The sequence below is a fragment of the Lissotriton helveticus genome, chromosome 8 (genome assembly GCF_964261635.1).
Source record: "Lissotriton helveticus chromosome 8, aLisHel1.1, whole genome shotgun sequence".
NCBI lineage: Eukaryota > Metazoa > Chordata > Amphibia > Caudata > Salamandridae > Lissotriton > Lissotriton helveticus.
The window spans coordinates 1,573,683,596-1,573,707,612 of record NC_136069.1 but is presented as its reverse complement, the minus strand read 5'-3'; the positions used below and the strand labels follow the sequence as shown (position 1 = coordinate 1,573,707,612).

At 48.6% G+C, this 24,017-nt stretch overlaps 1 protein-coding gene across 2 annotated transcripts in view; it reads right to left on the bottom strand.

Annotated features, from left to right (window-relative positions):
• PGM2L1 (phosphoglucomutase 2 like 1) overlaps positions 1-24,017 on the bottom strand; it is a 579,912-nt gene that overhangs the window by 37,404 nt on the left and 518,491 nt on the right. For both annotated transcript variants that reach the window (XM_078658581.1, XM_078658582.1), the window contains one exon: positions 5,836-6,025. In XM_078658581.1, the coding sequence (XP_078514707.1) occupies positions 5,836-6,025 (190 nt within the window). The remainder of the gene's footprint in view (positions 1-5,835; positions 6,026-24,017) is intronic.

Sequence of the window (24,017 nt, the reverse complement as noted above, 5' to 3'; positions counted from 1 at the left end):
AATAGTACTTGTGAATGTTCCTCCGGTATTCGGCATAGTACAGCTTCACTTCATATTACTGGTTTGGCTTTGCATTCATGAGAGTGCACTAATCACACAACTTGGGAGTTGTGCCTCGAGCCCAAACACAAAAGGAATAACTGGTTGGGGGTCTGTCACATACATCTGTTTGTAACTGCATGGTTTAAATCCCATTGTCCTATAGTCTTCAGCAGGGAACATAATTATCCTGAACATTGGTTTAATATTGGCAAAAAAAGTTCAGCAAACGACAAAGAAAATTAAAAGCATGCGCTGCTGGGGGTATGGAAAGAAAGGAACATATGTTAAATGTGCAAGGATGGCTCCTATATTGGTTCTGCCTATTATGAAACAAAGTTAAGGTGGCACTGCATGCTGCAACTAGATGTTAAGCAACAGCACTACTGTCAAAATCTTCTGGAACCAGTCTGACGCCTGGGGATTATTCTAAAAGTGAGTCACCTCTGTCAGAATTATCCCTCAGAATATATGAAATGGTTTCACCTGAACGTATCCCTAAGGGGGGATGACACAAATCATAAAAATCGTAGCAACCCGTACTGGAGCAGTGTCAAGACTGACTTGAATACGGCTGGATCCAAACTGAGGTGGCATGGTGATTGGCATTGTGAGCAAACAAATGATGGGTTGGAATGCTACCCAGACTGACTGCTGTGGTTACACTTATAGCAAGATTTTCCTCTCAAACAAAAGGCAATAACAATGACAGCACCTAAAGGTACAATACCATGTTAAAATTGCGGCAATTGTAACAACATAATAAAAGGTCACACCATAACGCATCCCATGAAGGGGCACAACATTAAACTCAGAGTTTCTGCTACCTGTGACACATCCAATGTTATTTATCTATTGAAATGCCTGTGTGGGAAAGTGTATGTGGGCAAGACAGAAAGAAAAATAACGTATTACCGAACAGAAGTCCAACATTTGAACACGCAATATGAAGTCCACAGTAGCTTCCCACTTTCTGGAAGAGCATCACAATATATCGCAGTTAAAATTTTTGGTCTTGGAATCCATAGAAAAGAAAGACGGGAGAGACCACAATAAATATTTATTGCAACGTGAAAATGTTTGGATACAGAAATTGAGTTCCAGTAAACCAAATGGTCTCAATGACGGGATAGAACTTGCGTGTTATCTTTGATTACATTTCATAGCTGTTTGCTGCTATTCAAGTTGCCTGCAATCTTGGAAACCAGTTTGGTGTTTGCTGTACTTTATTGCATTCATCGCATGAATAATAATCATTTTGTTACTTTGAGCTGCTGATACATTGGTTATTTGCATCACATTACCAGTACACGCATTAATTTGCACTAATTGATTTTACACGCTTTGTGTTTTTTACATCTCACATACTTCGTTTTTTCATACACTTCGGGATGTGCACACTTTTGTAAGGCGTAAGGGTTAATAGGTTTTATTCTTCGAGCATTGTAAACATTAGAGAATAGGGACGGTGGCTGTTTTCTTGTAGTAGTCATGGTAGAGTCTGTTGTCCGGATCCATTACGGGGTTGGGTACACGTGACCATACGCGTGGCGTCCAATCGCGCGCACTTCACTTTTTGAACATGGAAGCGCCGGGAGCGTTCCACAAAGGTCGGAAGAAGGCATTTATGCGACCAAAAGATTTTTATTGAAAGTAAGTCCACCCGCATGTGGTGGGTTTGAGAATGACAGTGCTCAATATGGCAGTTTGTTAAGATGTGACGAGGATGTTGCTTTCTTTGTATTTTCAGACTTGCGAGCACAAACGATTTAAGGACATGTAAGTTTGGCTATAGTGATGTTTGCACAGTTCCCATCGCTTGTCGGTTAACACGGGCACTATACACATCGCACGGGCACTTTTTAACAGTTTTTTCACCATGAGAGAGTATAATCACGACATGTTTTGCCATGACTAATAAAGTTTGCCAAAGTGTGTTACTGCATTGATGATTTTTTCACAGATGATGGATGAATGTTTATGTTGTTATTCTTTGAATTAATAGTGATGCTCCCTGAGGAAGAGCTTTTCAGCCCGAAATGCATAGGAGTGGAATAAGCAACAATGTCATAGTAGGATAATTATGGAAAATGGAAATGGAATGATGAATAAATTTCATTAACCAAGTATGAAACAATTGGATAAAGAATAAAGAAAAGTTTGAACAACTGTATTCAACTGTGTGGGAGTCCTCAGTTTTTTTTGGAGGAACCAGAGAAAGAGTGCCTATGGGGATGCAGCTAATAGTTCATTAGAAGCACATTTTCATAGTTTCAAACAAGACGTCTAGGATGGAAGACGCCACCCGTGGAGCACCTGAAAAAATATAAATACATCTTTAAATTTACATTGATGCATCAGAAGAAACACGGCTGTGCACCTGCACCAAACAAGTTTGCAAGATTTTCTTCTCGTCACATTTTGTGTGTTTGATTTCAGTGATGTTCTAGGTATCCTTCCACTGATGATTACATATACAAAACGGAGATCCATAGAGCAAGACATCAGGGCTCTTATATGGGGGATTATGAGGCACAGATTGAAGATTTACCAACTGATAGTATTTAGAAAATATGGGGTTATGAATCTACACAGTATTGAGCGCTACTATACAATTATGGCTTTGTAGTTTATGTACATATAGCGAAGAACTACTGATGCCTTTGGCGTTAGAACAGAAAAGATCTCACTGGAGATGGCATAGGTTTTCATATGTTAAATGCATCTAGAACACCTACATTGCTATCCAAGAAACTTATGATTCGAACCATGGTTAAAGTCTAGCTGAATGTGCATAAGATATTAAGAAACAATGCTACATTTCACAAAATTACACCCATACAGAATATTATGAGAATCTGCACGGTAGAGCAACCTATTTATTGGGATAAATGGAAGGTAGTAAGTAAGTCTTTATCGGATAAGGAGATAATGAATGGGGAACTAAAATCTTTCATACCCTTACAAGAGGAGTTTAATCTATCCCCACCCCAAAAGTGGAAAGATGCAAGCTATGACCACCACCCTGGGATAGTTAAGAATCCCCCATACTACAACACTTGGGATTGTGGGCACAATATAATGTTATACATGGTGGACACTGGCAAATCACTCATAAATCAAACTCTTGGGATTTCACCTACATGCCAAATTGCTGACAGTTTTAGATGCAAGAGGATGAGGGCTTAAACAGCAGTTCTGAGGTAAGCCAAACTGTCATCCAGTCATTGAGGAATGTGCAAAATCACCAGGCTTCTTTGAGCATAAGAATCTGAACCTACAAACGCATGTCAATTAATTGGCTATAGAGGTAGGGCATCTGCTCATGCTCTTTCATGGCATGTAATCCTTCATCTCAGATGATGATAAAGTTTAAACCTATCTCTTCAAATCCTGATGGCTTTAAAACGGCTTCACATGGAGACAAGAAGTGTTTATACGTTATAATTAGCCCTCATTACATATTAAGGCACGCTACTCTTGCATATCAAATGATCTCACCCAGAAAGTGGACATCTCATGAAACCAGCATCACCTTTGATGTGCGGTAAACCTACTTCATAAAATCATATCCTTCGGGAAGATAAAGACATTGAAGCAATCTTTCATGGTCTGAAATGTCATCCCAACAATTATCTGGATAACCTCTTCCAGGTCACCCTAAAAAAAGAATTGGAAAGTCTGTTGTTTCAGCACCTCTTCCATTATAAAGGGTTCAAGCAAGTTTTTTCAAACTTACAAATTCTTCTCTATAGATGTTTCAAGCTATTTCGGTAAAAAGATTGAAAAAGTCTGAATTGTTACATTGCTCATTCACATGCCTTTTTATTTGTGACATTGCTATTTAGCCCTAGATTTATTTTTAAGGATATTCAGCTAATTATCCATATCATTCATATCCTTATCATACCAAGAGATCAGCCAAGTAACACAGAATGTGTGTCTTTTGTGCAAGGGTCTGTCACTTTACATCTTTGATATACGTTTAATTCAGCAAGCACACGTTGATCCTGCCAAATGGCACTATATAAAATGCTCTGCTGCTCAGTTGAATCTTCTGGACTCAAACGAGTTTGTGTAGAAGTGAAAAAACTTGGGTAGTGTAGGGCTCAGCCCTGAATAGAAATTCCTAGATGGGAGCAGAGGTACAAGGCGTGTTTCTTAAACTCCACTACTTAAAAAAAAAAGTACTCACTTTCTTGTTGGCAGTAGGTGCATTATGTAAATGTCACCCTTGTTGGACTTCCAGCGCACCACACTCATCACTCATAAATCTACATACAATAGAGCTGTGGGTTTGACCAAACAGCTTTGAAAAGTGTACACTGTCTTCCAGAGGAAAAGTGAGCAGATTTCAACCAATTGTGTGCACAATCTAAGCTTCAGTCTAAGGGAAAAAAATCATACTTACTGTCACTAGCCAAACACTGCCCTTCGTAGACCCTTTTTTCTGCTACACATCCTGATGACCAAGTTCAGTAGAAGAATACCCTAAAGGTTATCAGCTTGTACCTCTCCTAGGTTTCAATACGGTACAGCTGGAAACGGCCTGCAACACTGCTTAGCACTAAAAACAGACGTTTTTGTTAGCCTAGCCTTACTGTCCTTGCTCTGTTTTTTGTCTTGCTTGTTTCCTCCAACGATCATTGAGGTTGAGGCAATTTGGTTAGCTATAAATGCCTTACTAAACTATTAAAAGAAAAAAAAAGTTTTCATTAAGATATTTAGTAGAAGAATTTAAAATATGTGACAAAATATTTTTCTGAATATTTAATCGGATTTATGTTTGCTGGTCAAAAGCTAAAACGTGTTTCCATCTTCCATCATCAAGTTCATGCAACAAGAGGTCTTCACACCCCTTGTCCACACTTTCCACGCCTCAGTAACCCAGGACACCCAAGTCAGCCTCAAGACCAGAGACATCCTTCCCCCTGCTGAAAAAGCCTACTCTAGATCCAGCCAACCTTGCCAACTTCTGTGCTATAACCCACTTCCCATATATTGGAAATAACATGTGGAAGGCAAGCACTCCCAGCTACAGACGCACATCAGCAACAATAAGCTACTTCAAGACTATCAATCACGGATAAAAAAAAGACACTCTGCAGTAGTGAAATAAAACCCTCCAAGTGAACACTACCCTCGTCTTTCACGGCAAACACAACCCTTGCCCCCTGATCCTACTTGACCTTCACCTTTGACCATCAAGCACTGATCCACCCTGAAAACTCTCATGGGCTTCACTGACACAATCCTAAAATGAGTCACACATCCTACCTTGCCAGCCTAAAGCAACTTGTCCAGACAGGTGCTATCAGATCCAGGACTCCATCCATAGAGGCCCCCACAGCTATTCAGCCATCTATTTATCCTTCTATAAACTATGAGGACAACGAGATATTGTCCAGTATAGCACCAAAAGACATCTGTATCTGCATGTACTCATGCGTGTAATCATATGTTGTCTAGTGGAATGTGTCTGGGTGCTGTCTGGGTGAATGGTAGACCTTGTAAATATGGTTTACTGTTTGTGCATCCACATAGGTCATACTAAATATTACATTTGCAACAAAGAACACATATGACAAAAAATTTCAGAACCACTGGCGTTGCCAATGCTATTACTTGAAGAGATTGGGCCCGATAAGGCAGGTGAGACGTTCGAGATAAAATGCTAAACACAAAATGCAAGCATGCTTTTCATTGTATGTGTTTTACGTTTCTTACTTTGCTAAGCGAGCGTCATATAAGAAAAGGCTAATTAAGTATTAGTTTGTACATTAAAACACAACTTACACACTTCGTATCATGTCGGCTAGTATCATAACCAGTTGTGATATCCCTTATGTGCAAAACCCGATATGAGCCACAAAATTCAGGATACTGTTTAGGGGAGCCGAAGTTTCGAAGTCGTTCAAATATCCTTTTGATCGTGGCTGGGTCATGGCATATGAAATAGGAAGTCTTTGAGATGTGGTATCCATATCTAAAGGAAAACATTCAAGTATTCAAAAAGAGGATCTTCAGCCAATTCTAGACACAGAACATGACTTAATTTTAATGCTAACATACGTTAGTGATACATGTACATATGCTCTGCATTTACTCACAGAAGGAAATGTCTACTGAGCAGAGGAGCAGGCAGACAACAAATAGTTAAAAATCATTTGGTAAAGTTAGCTATGCAGATTACATCTTTAAAAATAGCTCAACTACCAGATACAATGTTCAACGCTGTCACATCTCCGGGGCACGCTGGTCTGATCCAGAGAATTGCACTGACTTGGCTCAGACTGAAGTGGCTTGCGTTCCAGATTACAACTGGTCCAGCTGCGTCCATCAATTAGTGTGGGTTCTCCAATGTTAGGTTGCTAGGGCAAAGTGCGGGGGGGACATCGAGAGACGGGGCTGAGGGGAAATATTAAGTAGGTCTCGCCCGGCGATAGCAGCGCATGCGCTGCACTCGCCATGCGAGTACCTTTTGCGATCAATTCTCTGAAAGCTTTACATGCACGCGTAAGGATGGACAAAGATGGCTGCTCTCGCCATTCATCTAAAACCTAAGAACATGCGTGCGTACGTACGGACAGTCCGACGCCATCTCCTGCCTAGCTTTCCATTGTCATGGCAACTAAGCTTCTTATCAGAAGCTTCATCACGCTGCCTTTACTCTCTCCCATGTAAGAGTAACCGTTCTCTTACCCTGTCCTCAATGACAGCTGGAGTTAATTTCCTCGCATCGCATGACATGTGACGTACGGTAAAGTGATGTCACCTGATGACACTGCTTGCAAAGACTAGTGGGACGAAGGAAGGTTGGAGGAGAAGCTTTGTGATGCTAATGGTGGCAGTTGTGAAAAATCTGAAAGTGCTAGTAAACAGTGGGAAGTTGATCTACTTTGTAAAAAACGGAGTAAATGAAAACAAGCATTATAAATGCAATAGGTCTCGCCTTTCATTAAGTTAAAGCCATTCACTTTGTTATACAATACCACTAGACCTATTGCATTTTCAATGCTTGTTTTTAAAAGTCTCAATAATTGATTGTGAAGTCTGTACTTTGCCTTCTAAAAGTAAGAGTACATTTATTAAACACACACTACTTCATACTATGCACCAATTTACAAATATACATAAGCTGTTGGGACTTACTTTGTGATATTGCATAACATCTCCACCCCTCCCGCAGAGGGGTGGGGTCTAGTACCACCATTCCCATGAATGTATATCAATCTTGCCCCCAAATGCAGTTAGTTGAACATAACCTGGAGCAAGGGCCCTGCGCACTGGCATCATCCCAGTGGCGACCCAACCCATTACCTCAACAAGCATTTAAAATAGGTACACCTGCCCTGGTGACACACAACCCTGACTGAGCATTTCCTACTGACTCTGAAGTATACACCTCTACATCTTAAGGGCTAACAGTCTGAGTTCTTCACCTAAGCGCATCAGCAAGAATACATGTACAGTACTCAGCACATTTGTTGGACATTAGAATGCGTTGCAATTACAGCCTCTCAAGGCATCACAGATGAAATCACAGGATTACGCATATACAGCCAGACACCCTAGCAGGACTGTCTGGCAACAAAGCCCCCCCCCCCCGAGCTGCCTTCTCCCTGGTGCAGCCTAGTACCTGGCACCCAGTTATAGCTGCTGATGGACAAGCCTGTAGCTCCACCCATCTTCTCTTCCTTGGAGAGGAGGCTTTAGCTCGTAGAAGAAAGGTTATCAATCAAGCCTGCTGAGGGCAGGCCCCAGCCAGGCCCTGGTTATGGCTGACTCAGAGAAATATGACATTTCTGGATGACCCAAAAGCAGTACAAATCTGACTTTGGACTCTGCAGAATACCTCTTCTCACACCTGTTACAGTGGACTTTAGTGCGTGTTTGGAATTTGTAGGCCTTAGGAACGTAAAACTAGCCCATGTGCTCCCTATCCCCATAGGAGAATAATGGAATACACACTCTAAAGCACACTGGCTTTCCCTTGCATGTTTCTTCCCACTGTATAAAGCCTATTCCATGTCACCACCCAATTCTGCAGAAGTCCCGCCACACCATTCACTTTGTAGCTGCTCCTGGACTGCGCACTCCAGGAATCTCCCCTGCGCAGCCCGTACACGTGTGCCCATGCATGTACACATGTATCTGCATGTAACCAGCCCGGTGTCCTTTACTCCAGCTGCTGTGCAGCGGCCTTCTCAAGCCAGGGGGACACCAGTAAAATCCCCATGCAGTCTCTTTCATTATGTGTTCACTGTGGGTGAGTCCCAACTTATGAGGCTCCCCCACAGTAAAAGCTCAACACTTAGGGTCTCATAAAGCGAAAAATCTGGGCTGGCCATAGTGTCAGAACCACCTTCTAACACACGCCGCACCCAGCTGATTCCTACAGGGAAGAAGTAGCAACTCTACATGGGTACACTTCCCGTAGTCAGCGGTAACTAGTTATAAGGGGTTCTGACCAGACCCCCCCTTACTCACCAGTTATCCGCTCAGACCACCTACTCCTCCCATCCATTAAATCTCCACCCATGATAGGGATCCCAGACGATCCTAAGAACCCTCCGGGCTCTAGGTTAGATACCTCTAGGTCACTCATGGTCTACATGGATTCAGCCTAACTAGGCCCACCTTTGCCCTTGGGCATGCAACACCATGCCTACCACTTCTCTGGACAAGGGTACAGTGCCTCAGCACCAAAACGGTCTTCTGGGACAGGTCTACTCCCATCCCCGGGGTCACTAGCTGGTCTCCCTACCGGAGTTTGTTCCAACCAGTACCCTATCTCCATTTTGTCTTTGCACCCCAAAGGCTCGACACACTGTAGTATCCAGTCCCCCTATGAACAGGTTGCGTTGTGAGGGCACTGGGTGAGACTTGGGCACATTTTTCAAGAAGCCCAAAACATAACAGCTGTGCTGTTACCTGCAGATGATGAAGCACCATCTTTGGCTGTTGCAAGGATTTCTGCTCATACACAGAACTGTGCACAGAGACCTATGACATTAGTCAATTGTGGTGTTCCAGAAACTCACCTCGGTTCCTAGAAAACCCCAACCAGCTAGCAATCAGTGTCACATTAGCTCTTCGTCCTATAGCAAAGTAACCAATGATTAGACAACCTAGAACATGCGACTTAGGACCATCTCAGGAACGATGGGAAGTGAGAACACTCTTTTGTTATACTCTCATACCAGTGGACAACAGGAGTAGAATGGAGACACGGCAAGGTTAATATATTTATTTTAACGACGTGATCTCATGCGCAGTATTTTAGCCAACATAAGCAGACATATGATTAAAAATAATATGGTCAGCATGGTTACAATTCCATAAAATACAAAAGGAGGAATCATTACAATGATAGTGCAAACAGGTGATATAGCTCCTAGTTTAAACACCCTCCCTATATAGGAACTATGTATTATAAGCTATAGAAGGTCTCTTGAGCTTGTTTTGGGCGACCCCATTACCTTTCCGTTCAGTAAGTATGAATTACATCTGGATCAGCAAGTCTCTCTGCATCCCTGGAATATTCCAAGTGTGTGAAATTATAGCAAGTGTGCTATGATAAAGGCGCCAGACTCTTGCTTGGTTCGCAGCTGCCAAAATGTTGTGTCTAGAATGTGTTGCACGGACATGCTGATAAACAGGCTCACATGTTATGATAACTTTGAAGGCTCAGCAATCACTGTACAGACTGGGGGCACGATGTATGTCTAGAGATGTCGAAAAACAAACCTTTTCTCATGTATAGACCTTCGTGAAAGTTAACTTGCAAAAACAGCTAGACAGTGTCGTGTGTAAAAAGCAGCAAAAAGGTAAAATGGCGCTTACATTTCTAATAAACCCTGCTAACATAAAATGTACGCAAAAGGAGGCCCTAAACCATACTACACGGCGACTTTGTTTTGAGCAGCCAGTCATCTAGGTAAGGGAAAACAGGAATTCCCGGCTTTCTGATACGAGCTGCCACCACCGCCATCACCTTTGTGAAGACTCGGGGTGCGGAAGCAAGTCCAAACGGGAAGACCGCAAACTGGTAGTGTTGTGACCCTATCGTGAAACGGAGATACTTCCAATGAGACTTAAGGATGGGAATGTGAAAATACGCATCCTGCAAATCAATCGACACCATCTAGTCTTCCTGCTGCAACACCAGAAGAACCTGAGCTAGGGTCATCATCTTAAATTTCTCCTGCTTGAGGTAGAAATTCATGACCATGAGATCCAGAATAGGCCTAAACCTGCCATCCTTCTAGGGTATCAGAAAATACCGGCAATAGCATCCCTGACCCCTTTCCTGCTCCTGAACCACCTCTATCGCACCTTTTTGCAATAACAGAAGAACCTCCTGCTGAAGAAGAAACAAATGGTCCTCTTAACACCCGCCTTGGCAAGGAGGGGGGGGGGAGGGGGACTCCCGGAAGGGCATACCCATTTGCCACAAGATTCGAAATCCAAAGGTCTGATGTAATAGATTTCCAATCTGGTGGAAAATGGGACACCCGACCCCCTACAGGACCAGCATGCTCGAGGATGGGGGATCTAGGGCTGCTTTCCAGAGACATCAGTGGCAAGGGCAGAAAAGGAGGAGGAGGAGAGTTGACGGCTGCATCCCGTAATCTACCTCTGTTCTTCCCTCTATAAGACTTGTACTGGAGGTTCTGCTGCTGTAATTGAGGTTGTTGACGGCCTCAAGAGGAAGACATCCTGCCAAAGCCACGATATCTTTTAAAACCAAAACCTCTAGACTGAGTTTGGAGTCCTAAAGATTAAGCCGTAGCCCTACTGTCCTTGAATCTTTGCAATGCAGAATCAGCCTTTTCCTGAAAAGCCTTGACCCATCAAAGGGACGATCCAGAAGTGTATTCTGAACATCAAGAGAGAAACCTGAAGACCTAAGCCAGGCATGCCTTCTTTTTTTTTTTTTTTTGCGTAAGACATTTATTATACACAAAAATAAAAGTTACACTGCGTCACGCCAACAACCCGGGGGCAGGCCGCTATGCAGGCAAATGTCACTTGAAAAGCAGTAAAGCATGATGAAACTCACAACAAATCAGGCCATATGGCCTTCAGGAGAAACATGTAATACAGTTGAGGGCACGGCACGTACCCAATCAGTGCAACAATAGCATGGTAAATGGTCTCACATTTCATTTTCCCAGCGCCGTAGACAATCAGACGGATCTCAAGGTCTCAGTGCTGCCCCGGTACTCTGTAGAGAGCAACCGGCCGTAGCCTGGTGAAACGGCAGCTTGAAGAAATGTGTCCCCGGGCACTGTTTTCACCCATCCCACCCCAACAAACAAAGAAAAGAAGAACCATGAACTTTTGGTGCAGATCTGTAATATCAAACACACAGCACCTCACTCACATACAGGGCCGTGCTCTCTCGCGCTGGGCAACTGTAAAAGGACTATAACCAGTGACAGGGGCGGAAGGACCTCGAGGCCTCTCCCACAGGGAGAGGGGGGGGGGGGGAGCAGAGCAAAACAGAGGGTCGCATGGCCTTAGAGGGGGAAGTAATGTCAAGGCAGCCTAACATGGGGAGTACTCAAAGGAAGGCAGTCGTAGATCACATCGCGCCCCAAAGCAAATCTGCACAGGCAGGAGCTACAAGGCCATCGATATCGCGCACTCAGCCTCAACAACCTACCCCATATCATCAGAAATTCCCACGTCAGGTGAGTCACCGGTAGTGTCCGAGCCCGCACGCTCCCTAGTCCATTGTAGGAAGGGCTCCCAAATGTCGTTAGGCCTGGAGGCGGTTGGCATCGTCTCCCAGTAATGGGTGAGTTGTGCATGCCCATACGTCACATCTTTAACCCACGCGTTGAATGAGGGCAAAGCTCTTCGGCCCCAGTGTAATGACACTTGTCGTTTGGCGTAGAGGAGCAGTAACGCATGCAGTTTTCTATCACAGGGTTCCGTGTCTCTAACATATCCTAGCAAGCCCAGAAGCGGAGAAGGTGGATCGGTTCTGTGCAGGATTTGGTTAATGGTAGTAAAGATGTCCGACCAGTACTCGCCTAGTCTAGGGCAGCTCCATGCCACATGGAGGAAGGACGCATCCGCCCCGCCACATTTCCAGCACGATGCATCTTTCCGGATGCCCATGCGGTGCAGCAGCACCGGCGTGCGGTAGTACCGGTGCAAGAACTTAAAATGGACTAGCCGTAAACGATAATTCGGAGACAGCGCCGTGAGTTGTTTACAGCAGTATTCCCACACCTCATCGGTCAGAGGAGTGACCAGATCAGCAGTCCAAGCCTGTTTGGCTGTAGGTACAGTTATCGGGGCCTGCTCTTGCATGCAATTGTATAGTCTAGACACCAGTTTCTTGGGGGAGGGTCTCGAGAGTAGATTTTGTAGGGCATCCAGTTGCGGCGGTTCCTCGGGAAACTGGGGCCACAGCTTCTTACAAGATTCCCTAAGGGAGTGGTACAAAAGCGCATCGGCAAAGGATTCCGGGTGGCCGTCGGTGCCAGCACCCAAGTCCCCGAAAGTTCCATTCGGATATATATCCGCGAAGGTATTCACACTTCTCCCACAGATTGTGAGGGCGTCTCCCCTGGCACACAAGCAAGGTAACATCGGGTTGCCTCGCAAGGGGATTGCAGGCGCATAGAGCATGGAAAGCCCCGCTCTATTTCGCAATTCGCGCCAGGACCAGCGGATCATCTCTACAGTGTCCACATCTTTTGAAGGGCGCGAGACTTTACGATAGAGCGCCACGCGTAGCGGCGATGGGGCCACGGCGGCCAACTCCACCGCCACATGCGGTTGGTAAGGGGTGGGGAAGACCCAGAAATGCAAAAATTGCACCTGCGCACACAGCGAGTATAACTTCAAGTCGGGTGCCCCAAGTCCGCCCGGCCGTAAAGGGAGCGTGAGTAGTGCCCAAGAAGTTCTTGCCTGACCCCCGGCCCACACCAGACTCAGAAGCAGGGATCTGACTCGCGCGTGAAAATGCGCCGTCATGGGCAGCGGAATATTGACGAACAGATACAAAAATTTGGGGAGGACCACCATTTTTGCCAGTGCTATCCTCGCCACCAGGGAGAGAGGAAGCCTGTTCCATACCTCTACCTTCCCCTCCAGCCAGTCCACTGCTCTGCCAAAGTTAAGGGACCATAACTCCTGTACGTCCCGACTGATCCAGATTCCCAGATATTTAACAGCGCCAGTTTCCCAACGCAGGGGATAGTCCGAGGGCGGCCTACTGGTCGCGTCAGTTAGAGGAAATGCAACAGATTTTGACCAATTTATTGACACTCCCGCCAGGCCCTCAAATCGCACAAATTCGCGGAGCAATGGATTCATGTTATCCGCGGGGTTGATGACGTATAGGGTCACATCGTCTGCATACAACGAGATCAGTAGACTACGAGAGCTAAATCCAATCCCCCTCGCCGTATGGTGCTGTCGAACCCTGGCCGCCAGCGGCTCCATTGCAATAGCAAAAAGGAGGGGAGACAGCGGGCATCCCTGTCTGGTTCCTCTAGAGATGGCAAAAGGTTGAGATACTAGGCCATTCACTCACCCTAGCTCTGGGCGCATCATACAGTAGTGTAATGAGAGTCATAAAATTTCAGCTGAAGCCCATCCTGCCCAAAATCCTGAACAAGTAGGGCCACTCCAAGGAGTCGAACGCTTTGGTGGCGTCAAGGAACACCACAGCAGCCTGAACTGAGGGGTGTAGATAGTGTAGGACAGAGAAGATGGTCCTGAGGTTGTGCGACGTGGCACGGCCAGGGATAAACCCGGACTGGTCGGGGAGTGCGATGATTGGCAACATCGGCTTGAGCTTGTCTGCAATGATTTTGGCATAGATTTTAGCATCCACATTTATTAGGGAGAGGGGCCGATAGGAGTCCAGGGACAGTTCGTCCTTGTCAGGCTTCAACAGTGTGATAATTAAGGCTTCACGCATCGAGTCCGGGAGGGAGTTCAGTTCAAGGGCCTCAACAAACACAGAGTGTAGTTTCGGCGCCAATTCCTCTGCATACATCTTGTAAAAAGTCGTTGTCAGGCCGTCAGGGCCAGGGGCTTTGTTAGCTGGCATGATTACCTGAATTATATCTTGAACGGACACGGGGAGGTCCATGTACTGTCTGTGGCGGTCGTTAAACCACACCAGGGCAATAGAATCCAGGAAACTGTCTAGAGAGGCAGGGGTATTGGGCTGTCTAGAAGTGTAGAGGGATGTGTAGAAGTCAGTGAAGGCGTGTAGTACTGCCTCCTGGCCTACAACTAGGGACCCCTCACTGTTGTTAATAGTGTGAATGTAGTGTGTCTGCGTACGAGGTGTTATCAACCTAGCTAGGGTCCTACTAGGTCTGTCCCCCTCTCCATATCTGCGGGCCTCGGCCTGTCTCCCCAAGAACCTCACTTCTCGTTGTGCCTCCTCGTCAAAGGCAAGCAGTTTGGCTTTTAAGCGGCCAGCAACCTCCAAAGTCGGGTCCCGGCAAAAAGCCCGGTCTAGATCTTTCAACTCACATTCCAGCTGGGCTAGCGTCCGACGAATGGAACGCAACACCCCCGCCTGCCTCGCTATACATTGGCCCCGGATAACCGCATTGAAGGCGTCCCATACAATGGCCTCTGTGGAAGCTGAACCTTCATTCTCTGCAAAATATTTGACAATATCTGCCCGGATTTCCTCAGTGAACACTAGATCTGTCAGGGCGTTAGGGGGCAGGCGCCATGTGAATGCCCTATTCGTGGCATTAGGAACGCACAGCTCCATCATGCACGGGGCGTGATCTGAGAGTGATCTAGCCTGGATGTCTATCTCCGCCACCCACGTCGCCATCTCAGGTGACACCAGCCAGAAGTCCAGGCGCGACCAAGCAGCTTTATGGCATGTGAAACAAGTCCCCACTTTCTCCCCCGGATGCCGAACTCTCCACACATCAGACAGCAACCCCTCCCTCATCACATCAAGCACAGCTTGGCGCGCTCTAGCATGCGTGGGCCTACCCACACCTCTCCAATTCATGTCATCATCCAACACAACATTAAAATCGCCTCCCACAACAATCAACTGGCAATCTAGCAGTGCAATTTTTGCCCAGACGTTCCTAAAGAAGTCCGGATCATCCACATTCGGACCATAAATGGCAGCCAGTATTACCAGTCGTCCCTGTAACGAGCCATGTACTAAAACATATCGGCCATCCTGATCCAGCACACAGGCGTGTTCACGCCAATCCAACCCTCTTCGTACAAGTATAGCCACCCCCCTTGCATAGTTAGAATAAATGGCGGAGTATACATGTGACCACCTAGAATGCTTCAATCTGGGCGACGGGGTTGTGTTAATGTGCGTTTCCTGTAGAAAACAAATGTCCACCTGATGTCTGGCTAGCGCACTATGCATCAACTTAGCTTTCTTATAGTCACCAAGACGCCGAATATTCCAGGTCCACAATTTAACCCCTCCCATCCCGGAAGTTTCGTAGAAGTATCAGGATTCCCGCCGCCCCTACCACTGCAGTCCGTCCAAAACCCGCACAAAATACACACAGTGATCCCCTGCGTAAAAAGGAAGAGACATGACAGTTCACAGTGCACCATTCCAGAACCAGAAATAACAAACCTTCAAACACCCCCCTCCTCCCCCCACCCTCACCAACCCCCCAATCAGGTTGTGACTTATCCCATAGAAAGACACGCATAGCGTGGTGAAAAACCAACATCAGAAACAGTGGGAGACACCCCATGGGGGCGTGGTGCTCCCGGCTTACACCCCTGTGTTAACAGGGTGGCTGTATGCAAGTAGAAGACTCCTGAACTCAGAGGGTACCCCCACCCCAGGGTCAAACAGCAGCACCTCAGCCAAACATATGGAGGGTGCAGGGCTCAAGTATTTGCAGAAGTCTAATAGGGACCACGCCTGATCCCACCCCTCACTTAAGCAAAGCAAGCACAACCATAGTGGGAGCCGGGGGCAACAGAGCACCTTATGCAAGGCGCGAAGTAAGCTAGAAATTTACAGCACAGTTCTTGCATCAGCAGCTCACTTACAGCCTGATTCATGAAGCAAAATTGCACTCGCAAAGGGCAAGATTCTCAGAATCTTGCCTTTTGCGAGTGCAATTTTGGCATTTGGGATTCACAATCCCAAATGCAAAAATCGCTAATGAGGAATTAGCAAATATGCGAGGATTAGCATTTAAGGAATCTCTATTAGAGATTCCTTAAATGCTATTCATGACACTTGCAAAAATTGCGATTTAGCAAAATTGGGCCGCTATTTACCGAGAGGTCAGACCTCTCGGTAAATAGCAAAAACATAGAAAAATGCTTTTAAAAGCATTTTTCTAAGTTGCATGTTGCACACACACATGTCCTTTGGACATGTGTGTGCGCAACACCTGTTCAAATGTGCATTTTAGGGGTGCTACAGGGTGTCCTTTGGACACCCCTGGCACCCTTAAAATCGCTATCTGATTTGCGAGTAGCAAAGAATAAGGGATACTCCCCATTCATTCCTATGGGCCTTTTGGCCCATAGGAATGAATGGGGAGTTATTCCTTTTTTTGCGAGTAGCAAATTGCTACTCGCAAATAGAGAACATGTAGGAATCGCTATTGATTTAGCAATTCCTACATGAATGCCGTTTTGCGTGTCCTCAATAGCGAGTCGCTATGATTCGCTATTAGGGCCACGCAAAACGGCCCGTACATGAATCAGGCTGCAAGTCATTGTCGCTGAGTTGCGCAGAACCTTCATACCGTCTGGGCGACTTCCGTCGCGCCCCTGGGCCGCTGATGTGTTTTGCAAACTTTAGCGCGGACTTCGCATCTGTGAAGAAGTGCGTGGTGTTGTCATGGATGATCTTTAGTTTCGCCGGATATAACAAAGAATATTGTACCCCAGTCTGCATCAACAGTTTTTTGGCCGACATGAATTCCTTTCGGGCCGCTTGCACCAGGGGGGTAAAGTCTGGATAAAAGGAGATGTTGTTACCTTTGTGAGTGATCTTCCCCCTCTCTCTGGCTAGGCGCAGGATCTGGTCCCTGTCCTGAAAATTCAACAGTTTAGCTAGGATAGGACGAGGCGGTGCCCCCACCGGTGGTTTCTTACCAAGTGACCTATGTGCTCGTTCGATCGTGAAGACTGACGAGAGGGCCGGGTCGAAGAGTTCGTGCAATAGGTCCGCCACAAACACCTCCATTTTGCCAGTGTTCGCCGTCTCCGGAATTCCCGTAATGCGAATATTAGATCTACGGGAACGCGCTTCCAAATCGTCCGATTTAGCTCGCAGAGTCTCCAGTTCCCTCACAAGATTCGTTATATGTTTCTTGGCCTGTTGTTGAAATTCGCAGCATTCGGTTTGCCTGTTCTCTAAGCAATCCAGTCTGGTTTCATGGGCATCCACTTTGGTCTTTACCGATTCCAGTTGCGAGGACATGGCATCTAATTTGGTGTCAATGCTCTTCAGGCTAGATCTGACTTCCATTATGAGCGCCCCAAAGTCAATGTCCGCTGGAGCCCCTTGCAACGACGATTCGCCCCCATCCGTCTCAGCTGCAGACTGTTTAGTTTGGCGTTTGTTCTCAAAACTGATTTTGGGCTGCCTAGCTTCATTTTTCCCCATTTCTGCGTACTTGGTGTGGCACCCGGCGGGTCGCTTACGCCACGAGACCGCACGGGTTTTATTTGCACGGTCTTGTGGGGTGCCGGATCAGTATTAGCAGAGGTCGGGGGTGTATATGTAGCCTGGACAGACTGTCTCCCCAGTTCCCCGGCGCGCAGCTCCGCAGGGCTCTCACCTCCCGAGGTGCTCAACACAGTATGCTCCCTGATCACAAAATGGCGGGATCATCCAACTCGTCAGCGCGGCAGCTCAGCTCCAAGTGCTGCCCGCCGAACTGCCTGGGCTAGTGGCAGGGGCACCGATCCAGGCACCAGATCGCCGTGGGCAGTATGTGAATGTCTCAGGTGCAGTGTAGAGCCGAGCCTTGATTCACGGAGCCAGAATGTTCACTTTATGTGCAGGGCTTGCACGCGGGGGGGCTCTGGTGTACTTCCGCCCCCCCCACAGATCGTCTCCGCACTTCTCCCTACACAATCGGTAGAGGCAGACCCGGGCCGCGACCTCCGATCAGATCGTCAGCGGCGCCGTCCCGTGCGTGCCGGTTCCAGCAAAAATGGCCGACCCGGCCCAGGAGCCCCGCCAAAGTTCACCGCCCAGGGGGAGACCGTCAGGCCACCCACGCCCGCGGGGTAAGTTGTGCCCCAGAACCCCTTCCCAGGGCAGCGGGGACTCACCGGCACGCTCCGAGTCAGCGGCTCCTCCGATGGCAGATTTCCGCGCCGCGTCCCGCAGGTCTCCAGAGGCCTCACGAGCCGCGGGCTGCGGTGGGTCGCGGCACCCGGAGTCCGGCTCCGCAGCAGTGGGTCTTGGATGTCGCACAGTCCGGCCGATCCGCCAGCGGCGACAGCTCCGCTCCCCCGGCGCTCTGCGTGCTCCAAACGACTGTGGCAGGATCCGCTGGGTGTCCGATTCCACCCCACATACAGAGCAGGGGCCCACAAGTTCAAGAAGCAGGATTAATGCAGGATTAGATGATGCAGCCGGCGGAGCTCACTCACTGAGCGGCCATTTTGCTGCCTGGCTAGCCACGCCCCTAGGCATGCCTTCTTGTAGCCACAGCAGAGCCCATCACACTTGCCACTGAATCAGCAGTGTCCACTCCAGACTGTATGACCTGAGAAGCTGCTGCCGGAGTATCTGACACAACCTCCTGCAATGATATCCTATCATTTTCCGGCAACTTTGGAACTAGCAGCTTTGCAGAGTCCATCAAAACATGGATACATCTCTCCAACAAGCAGGCTGCATTAGTGGATTTCAAAGCCATACTTGAAGATGAGAAAACCTTTTTAGCAGACTGCTCTAGCTTTTTTGAATCCCTGTCACCAGGAGTCTGGGGAAAAGAACCTGCCAATTGTTTCGAACAAGAAGCCTGCACCACCAAGTTTCAGGCGAAGGATGACTCGAAAGAAATGTAGGATCATTTAGAGCAGGCCTGTACCTTCTTGCTATGGATCTTGAAACCGCAGGAGCAGAAAGAGGCTTCCTCCACACCTCCAAAATAGGCTCAGTTAAAGTATGATTAAATGGCAAAAGAGGCTAAACTACAGAGGAAGGAAAGTGTAAAACCTCTGTTTAAATATTTGGTCCAAAATCAGCAGTGGGGGGCGTGGTCAAGATGGCGGCGTGAGGAGACGTTCCAACTCGGAGCTCCCGCCGACGGCCTGCAACAGCGCCGGCCTTAGTGCCGTTATAGCGGCGGTTGGCATCCACAAACCGAGCCTGGTGTCCCTGATGTGGCTGGGCTTCGAGAGGAGTACGAAATAGCGACTGGAAAGGCTCTCCGGAGGCGATCAGCGGCTGGCGATCCTGCAGCTCGGGAGGCCCTCAGGAAGAAAGTTTGGAGGAGGCGACCGGACGGAGAGCGTCGCTTAGCTGGTGGGGGGCCCTGTGGAGTTGGCCCTGCGTGCCGCGACTACCGACCTGGAGAACTGCGATCGGAGGAGGAGACGACTACGCGCTGCGGAGGGGCAGAGACAACGGCGGATCGCGGCGCCGCCGCCATTTTGAGCGCAGGAGTGGGTCGCCCCGGAGTGGCCGGAGGGAAGCAGCAACCACTCTGCACCTCGGTGGGTCGCGGAAGTAGCCTACGACATAGCACAGCTTTGGTGTCGACAGTTGAGGAGCGATCTCCCGACGAGCTGCTAGTGATGCTGTCGGGCAGGGACGTTAGTGGAGACTGCCGGCCCGCCACCCTGCCGCGGCACAGAGTTCCCGGGCTACCTGGCAAGGGGATAGACGGAGGTGTCCAACCACGTGAGGCAGCGGTTGTGAGCCCAGCGATTCCAGGGAGTAGCGGCATTCCAGGTGAGGGGTCGAGAGGTGGCAGAGCTCCCGCGCGATTGGTGTAGAGGACGGTTCAGGGGTCTGGAAGACGCCGAGAGGCCCACGCGGCGCATGGTCAGGGAGTTACTGCTGGTCGCCACTGCCTCAAAGCGGGCACAAGAAGGGCTCACAGGGACGCTGTAAGACAGCCCCTGAAGGGCGGAGTGCCGGTGGGGGGAGAACCGGAGGCGGCCGGGCCTGTCCACAGGCTTCCAAGAGTGCCGGGTGATCTCAAAGCAGAATACGCAGCCCGTGGGACGGGGGAGACGAAGAGAAGGCCCACGCCACCACGCAGGGGATGGCAGTGGGGAGATGGACTGGTTGGCAATACCCCACGCCCAAAGCGGCCCTTTGGAGAAATAGGGTCGGGAGCCCACTGTAGAAGCCCGAAGAGGCCCGGTCGAAGCGGAGGGAGGTGGTAGATACTGCGGCTGGGAGGCCGCTAGAGCGGCAGCGTGAAGAGCAAGAGTTGGCCTAGGGAACGGAGCAGGTGCGAGATGGACCGACCTGCATACAGGGAGAAGGGCGACAGGGTTGTCGGGCACGAGTGCACGCCCGGACCCGCCATCAACGACAGCGAGACTACACCATGCAGGCCTCCCTCGAGCTTGACCGTATAGCGGTGGCAGCGTCAAGGTCTGTGGCGAGGACCGGGTGCCAGATCTGAGAAGGCGGTCCTCGACAGGAGTCCGATATATCATGTCCGGAGTGAGAGCGCGTAAAGACAAAACAGTAAAAGACATGTTTGCGAAGGCTCAGGTGACCCCACCACCTAAAGATATGGCTGCAGCGGTTTCCCGCCCGACTACGGGCACTACGGACGGCGCAGAGCCCATCACGAAAGCCTTCATAGAATCACTGTTCTCTGCTTCGAGGGACGACAGCCACACCCTCAAAAAAGAATCTACAGAGGAGGTCAAAGAGATCCGCAGAGAGGTAGATGGAATAGGGGAGCGGGTAATGACACTGGAGACCAAAGAGGATGGGCAAGACACGGACGTCGAGGCCCTACAACAAGAGATACTGAGGTTGCATGACCAACAGGTGGATTTGCAGTCCCACATGGAAGATTTGGAAAATCGATCACGACGCCATAACGTACGGATACGGGGAGTGACATTGGCGGATGACACCAAAGACCTGTTTGGCTTTACAAATGAACTTTTTATTCACATATTAGGTCGCCCACTAGAGTCAGATCTACGACTGGACAGAGCGCACAGAGTAGGGCCCCCGAGAGGGGCTTCGGCCCCCCGCAAGATATCCTGGTGTGTGTGCAGGACTACCGCACGAAGGAGGACATTCTTCAAAAGGCCAGACAGCTATATCCCATATCCTTCAGGAATCAAACGCCAGTGTTGTTTCAAGATCTGTCCGCACTGACGCTGCAGAAGAGGCGATCCTTCAAACCTGTCACAGCTCACCTCCAACAGCTTCGAATCCCTTACAGCTGGGGCTACCCATTCCGCATAGTGTTCAAACTGGATAACAAGCTATATCAGATCCGCTCATTGAAAGAAACCTATCGCCTTCTAGAGATAGACCTGCCCGAGGACGAAGAGGATCCGCTGACCCGCTCCGGGGGTTCTGCAGCCCTGGGACCCCAGTGGCATCAACAAGGTAGGAGACGGCGAGATTGCTGATGGCCAGCGGGCCGCGGTTGAAGTGGTTACCTCGGACTTAGCATCGACCCACCCCAGCTGACTTTTATGGCCTAGCCGGTAACCGCAGCAGGCTGTTTCTCTCATATGCCGGTTCATCGGCGGGAGGGAGGAGTGCTTCGAATTGACTATTACCCAGAGTGTACACATTTCTGATCGCCCTGGAGGGTGATGGACTTTAAACTTCTGAACTGTTGGATTTTTGAGGGGAAGGGAGGGGGGAGTGGCGGAGGGGGGGGATGTTTTCTGGGCGGTTGAGAAGGAGGGGGAGGGGCAGATGTCCAGTGCTCCACACCCGAACTCAGCCCCTAGACCTCATGCCTACACAGGGACAGAGACTTCTTACGCGCCATACACTTGTTTATACCCATGGCGCTACTACCGGGCCACAAACAGTAGCATGATCTGGTCCCCCGAAGGTTATGCCGCCCACCACCCTTAAGGTCCTGACCCTCAATGTACGGGGTCTTAACAATCCTGTCAAGCGGTGAGCGATCCTATCCTGTCTAGAAAATGCGCAAGCTGACATATGCTTACTTCAGGAAACCCACTTATTGGCGCGAGATTGCTATAGACTGCGCTCTCGTAAATTCCCAATGCAGTTCTTCTCCTCCAGCCCCACCAAGACAGCGGGAGTAGCGATCCTTGTAGCACGACGATTCAAAGGAGAGGTCCTGCACAAATGCGCAGAACTTAGGGGGAGGCTGCTGACATACCGCTTTGCATTGGGAGGTCTCACGTTTACTGTTGGGTCCCTGTACGCCCCGAACGAAGGCCAGGAAAATTTTCTGCATTCGGCTCTCACCGAAGCCACAGCCACGCCAGATAGACACATTATCCTGGGGGCGATCTAAACCTGGTGTTCGATAATATCCTAGATAGATCCAGCCAACACACTCACCAGGCAGGGGCGCTTTCAGCCGGCAGCTTAGACAGACTGAGGGAACTAGACCTACACTATCTTTGGCGCAGCTGCCACCCTCAGGATAAAGAATACTCCTATTACTCTAACGCGCACAAAACGTACGACTGTTTAGATCATCTTTTGGCCTCCGGCCCAGTGTGCGCACTATCGACCGAGATAGGAGTTATATCACTCTCAGACCATGCACCAGTCACTATCACTCTCACCCTCCCACCTACATCATACCCCCCCTAGAATATGGCACCTTAGAGACACGTTATTACATAGTGGACATTGTAGAACACATTCAAGACACGATCAAAGACTACCTTTCCCATAATGCCAATTCGGATACGAAACTTGCCACGCAGTGGGCAGCGCTAAAGGCAGTACTCCGAGGGGAATTTATTGCCCTCTCAACAGAGGATAATAGAGACAGTCAGCATAAACGCGACGAACTCACGCAACGCGTCCATGAACTAGACCAAATGCACCAGAGACCCGGGGCTCTAAGAGTGTGGAGGCAACTCAAAGCTATGCGACACCAGTTATCGACCTTAGATATGGACCGTGCTGAATTTGCAGCACTACGGCTGCGGCATGCTTACTATACCAGGGGCGATAGATGCAGCCGCCTGTTGGCTAACAGGTTACGAATAACACGCCAACAACACAAGGTCAAGGAGATTGTCCCGCCCGACGGGACGTGTCTCGGAGGATGCTGAGATTGCAGACGCCTTCCATGATTTCTATGCCACATTCTATACTGGTAGTCAGCTGAATGGTCCAGAGGCCATCTCTTTCCTAGATATGGTTACACTTCCCTCTTTGTCCACTCCCCAAACGAAACATCTATAGAGAGACTTTCACATAGAAGAGGTTATTGCCGCTATTTCTAGGCTTAACCCCGGGGCCAGACGGCTTTCCTGCCGTTTTTTATAAGAAGTTTTGCGTTGCACTCGCTCCGATTCTCACCTGACTTTTTAATTTGTTTGCCGAAACCGGTCCCAGGATGCTTGTTTCCGGTCCAGGGAAGACATGGATTGGCAGTTCGGGCTGGACTGTTCCCATGAGGCACAGGGTCAGACGGATTTGCATATGGCCATGTCTGAACTGGGGTGGCCTAGTGAGCTAAAGAATGGTGATGGATTAAACCCAGATCAGTTATGTTATGTTATTTATTTTTGTATAGCGCACAGCTGCCCCAGCAAAGGGGCGTCCTGGCGCTTTGACAGGCACTACAACATAACACACAATAAAAGAAAAAGGGATGACTATTCTGGGGCGGGAAACAGGAAGGTTTTAATCGCCTGCCTAAAGGCGAGTAAGTCATTAAGAGCTCGGGTGCACACCGGGAGCGAGTTCCATAACCCTGCTGCGAGCACCCGGAAAGAGCGGCCACCCATTCTACTCAGTTTAAAACGTGGGCAGACTGCCAAATGGAGAGCCTCTGATCTCAATGATCTCA